The 3,550-nt window shown below is 38.9% G+C and overlaps 1 protein-coding gene across 2 annotated transcripts; it reads left to right on the forward strand.

Annotated features, from left to right (window-relative positions):
• The first annotated feature begins 1,192 nt into the window (after positions 1 to 1,192).
• LOC139700563 (U6 snRNA-associated Sm-like protein LSm3) lies at positions 1,193 to 3,346 on the forward strand. 2 transcript variants are annotated; one of them, XM_071599092.1, is made up of 3 exons: positions 1,193 to 1,304; positions 1,428 to 1,535; positions 2,227 to 3,346. In XM_071599092.1, the coding sequence occupies exons 1-3, from the start codon at positions 1,284 to 1,286 to the stop codon at positions 2,470 to 2,472; spliced, it is 375 nt and encodes a 124-aa protein (XP_071455193.1). In that variant the 5' UTR covers positions 1,193 to 1,283; the 3' UTR covers positions 2,473 to 3,346. The 2 variants fall into 2 exon arrangements, 1 of the variants encoding a protein (XP_071455193.1); XR_011703751.1 differs by lacking the exon at positions 1,193 to 1,304 and adding an exon at positions 1,848 to 1,924 and having other exon boundaries at positions 1,460 to 1,535; positions 2,227 to 2,308.
• The last annotated feature ends 204 nt before the right edge of the window (positions 3,347 to 3,550 follow it).

Here is a 3,550-nt window from a genome sequence, read left to right on the forward strand (position 1 = left end):
TTGCAGAAAATAGGAATAGATTGGAGGGAAAGGAGGCTAATATGCAACCTGTACATGTCTCAGACTGCTCAGGTGCGGGTGGAGAACGGGGAGTCTGGATGGGCAGTGTTAGGAAGAGGTGTAAGGCAGGGTTTCCATTATCACCATTGCTTTTCTACCTTTATGTAGAGGAAATGTTTAAAGAGGCATGGGAAGAACTTGAGGTAGGAATGAAGGTAGGCAGGGAATTCATAAAATCAGTTAGGTTTGCTGATGACCAAGCTTTAGTTTGTCAGTCAGCCAAGGGGCTGCAAGCATTGCTTAGTGAATTGGAAATTCAGTGCGACAGGTATGGGATGAGAATCAATATTATTAAAACAGAGGTTATGCGATTTTCTAGAAAGAAAAAGGCTAAGCTAAACATTAAAATAGGAGGGAAAAAACTGGAGAGGGTAGAACAGTTTACATATCTCGGTTGTGTTTTGGACCAGCACGGTCAAAGTAGTAGGGACGTATGGAGAAGAATTGCGCTGGGCAAAGAGGCTTTTACAAGGAGGAGTGAGTTGATGAGAGACACGTTGAGTAAGGATATTAAGAAAAGACTCGTAAAAACTTTGATATGGAGCGTAGCTATGTACGGCGCGGAAACGTGGTCATTGAAGCAGGAGGATAGACGTAGACTGGAGGCTTTTGAAATGTCGCTGTGGAGAAGAATGGAGAAGGTGAAATGGACCGCGAAGAAAACAAATGAGGAAGTACTTGGTATGCTGGGCGAAGAGAGAGGTTTGTTGGGAGAAATCCTATGGAGGCAGGAAAACTGGATGAAGGGGGTATGGACCGGCAGTGGGATGTTGAAGACTGTAATATAGGGGAGAATAATAGGCAAACGAGGAAAGGGAAGGAACAGGATAGGGATGTTGGACGGGATGAAGGGAGGAAGAAAGTACTCAGAGCTGAAGAGGGACCTGATGTAGAGTAGGATGTTGTGTTTTTCTAGGGGTCACAAATTATTTAATTAGTAATTATGTCCATCCAATAACCTACTTTAACCGGTAGATTACCTAATAATAATAATAATAATATATACATTTAAAATACGCGCAGTATTTGTTTGTGCTGCTTCCTAACAGCGTTTTTGAGAAACAGAATGTTTGGAGGGAACCCAGATGTCGCAAGTAGTATCGACGTCGCCATTTTTAAATTTTGAATTCAAATTGAATTGTGTATGAGTGGTGCTGTGCCGGGGAATACTCATTGCTGCCATAGTGTTGTTGTTTTGATACTGAAAACATTTATTGAAGAGTATGGCAGACGATTCTGAACAGGTATTTCTTTATTATGTCGCAGACATGCGTGATTTATTCCGCATTGTGCGGTTGGGAACGTAGAAGAAAAATGTCACAGCCAAGTTCTCCGAAAGATTTCTGAAAGTTCCTATTTAAATCTAGGTCACGGCCGTAAGTGTCAAGGAGCCGTTGGACTTAGTTCGGCTGAGTCTAGATGAAAGAATTTTAGTTAAAATGAGGAATGGGAGGCGGTTAAGAGGGCGGTTACATGTGAGTTGTTTACTGTTTACAATGTTACTCCGAATGGAAATTTTTAGATGCTCGTTGCTAATTGTTTATTTGTATAAGGTTTCTCTGGAAAAGCTTTATATTTTAATCCTCTTAACGAAACTTTACTCTGTTAAAACTTATTCACAACATCTCCGACATGTTTAAGTTTATTAGAAAATTCTTTTAGCATATCGTCTACCATCATAGCACATTACTTTTTACTTAAGCGTGGTGCAGATGCTAATGTTGTGTATTGTGTTCATGCTATTCTTGGCATTGGTAATTTTTATATGTATTTTCTACAACAATCAGGCATGATGATCAAAAGTTATCATTGAAGTGGATTTTATGCATCAATTGGGTGATTAATCCTTTAGTACTGTTGCACTGTAAGTAATTTTATGCAAAAAGTATTTCTAACTGGGATTTAATGCACTTTAGTTGAAGTTTAAAGCTTATTTTAAATTCCCATTGCTAATTTATATTTTCTTTAACACCAGTATAAATAAAAGCCCAAACCAGCTAGAAAGTGTGATAGGGGCTGATAGATGGCTATTCAATAATGCAGTTGTTTGAGAATTACTTATATAGATGAGTACTGACATACTAAGTGCTGTACACTTTGGGAGATGGTACATTATAATCTATTTTTGAACATTTTTCAGTTTGATTTCTCTTTTCCAAATTTAAGGCCTTTGACCAGCACTTGAATATGATCATTGGGGATGTAGAAGAAACTGTTACAATAGTTGAAATTGATGAAGAAACATATGAAGAGATTTATAAAGAGAAGAAGCGACATGTACCAATGCTCTTTGTTCGTGGTGATGGTGTGATATTAGTGTCACCCCCCGGGAAGAGTTGGAATCTAAGTATTTCTAAGTCTGATGCTGCTATGATTTTATATCTTTGCACATTTTATTTAAGATTGTCATGAATGGCATTCCTTTCCCTGTCCTGCTGGTGGTTTCCGAGGAAGATCTGGTTCCTGTTAAATCACATCTTGGGTATAGCTGAGGGTGCTCAGAGGCATAAAGCATAATATAATCCCATAATCGAATTCGGAACCTCTGGTCAATAGCTCAGTGCTCTATTTGCTAAACTGTCGCATCCTCTTTTTACTGAGTCTATGGATGTATAACAGTTTATTTGTAAATATTGTTTAAGCTGCTTGTTATTGTCTAATGATCAGATTTTAACTGGAATTTTTTTAAATCAAATGGGTATGCATTTTGCCATTGCCGGCAGTAGTTTTGTTGCCGAGCGCAATTTGACTATATTACGAGAAGTATATATTTGGGGATTCCCTGTATTATTTGTCAAATAATGGGAAACATCCCAATTTCTTGTAATTGTACCTCATGGTTTGTGACTTGACAGAATATTTATTCTGGGATGAAATTCATATGCTTTCATGTTAAGAGGGATCGAGATGGTGCGGTCGCTAGCATACTGGCTTCCCACCCAGTGGGTCCAGGTTCGAATCCCGGCAGCATCAAATATTTTACAGTGGTATCTCGATCGCTACTTGAGGTGATTTCGGGAGGGCACTTTGAGAGTGAGTATGCTGTCCTTCGGATGGGACGTTAAGCTGTGGACCCCTTGGCGCCTTCCAATAAGAGTAGGCTAATGTCGACCACAGGTTTCTCTCTGCCCTTCATCCTTTCCTGTCCCTCCCTAATGGAGCAAATGACCTTAGCCGTCGGTTGCCCCCCTAAATACTACTACTTTAATGCAAAGGGTATTGTGCACAAATTTTATGATGTATCCATTCTTCTTGAATCTTAGTATATTATGTTAATAAAGTTATTGACTTCAACATGTCTTTCAATGATTTTTCTCAATTATTATTATTGTAGAAAATCCACCAGTTAAGGTAGATGTTGGATGAACACAACCACCAAATAACCTTCATGTCTCTCCTTACAAAACACAACCCAACATCCTACTAGTGTTCCTATCCTATTCCTGCATCTTCCTTGTTTGCATAACATTCTCCCCTCTATTACAGTCTT

This window comes from Hetaerina americana, unplaced genomic scaffold (genome assembly GCF_022747635.1).
Source record: "Hetaerina americana unplaced genomic scaffold, ioHetAmer1.1.p SCAF_105, whole genome shotgun sequence".
Lineage (NCBI taxonomy): Eukaryota > Metazoa > Arthropoda > Insecta > Odonata > Calopterygidae > Hetaerina > Hetaerina americana.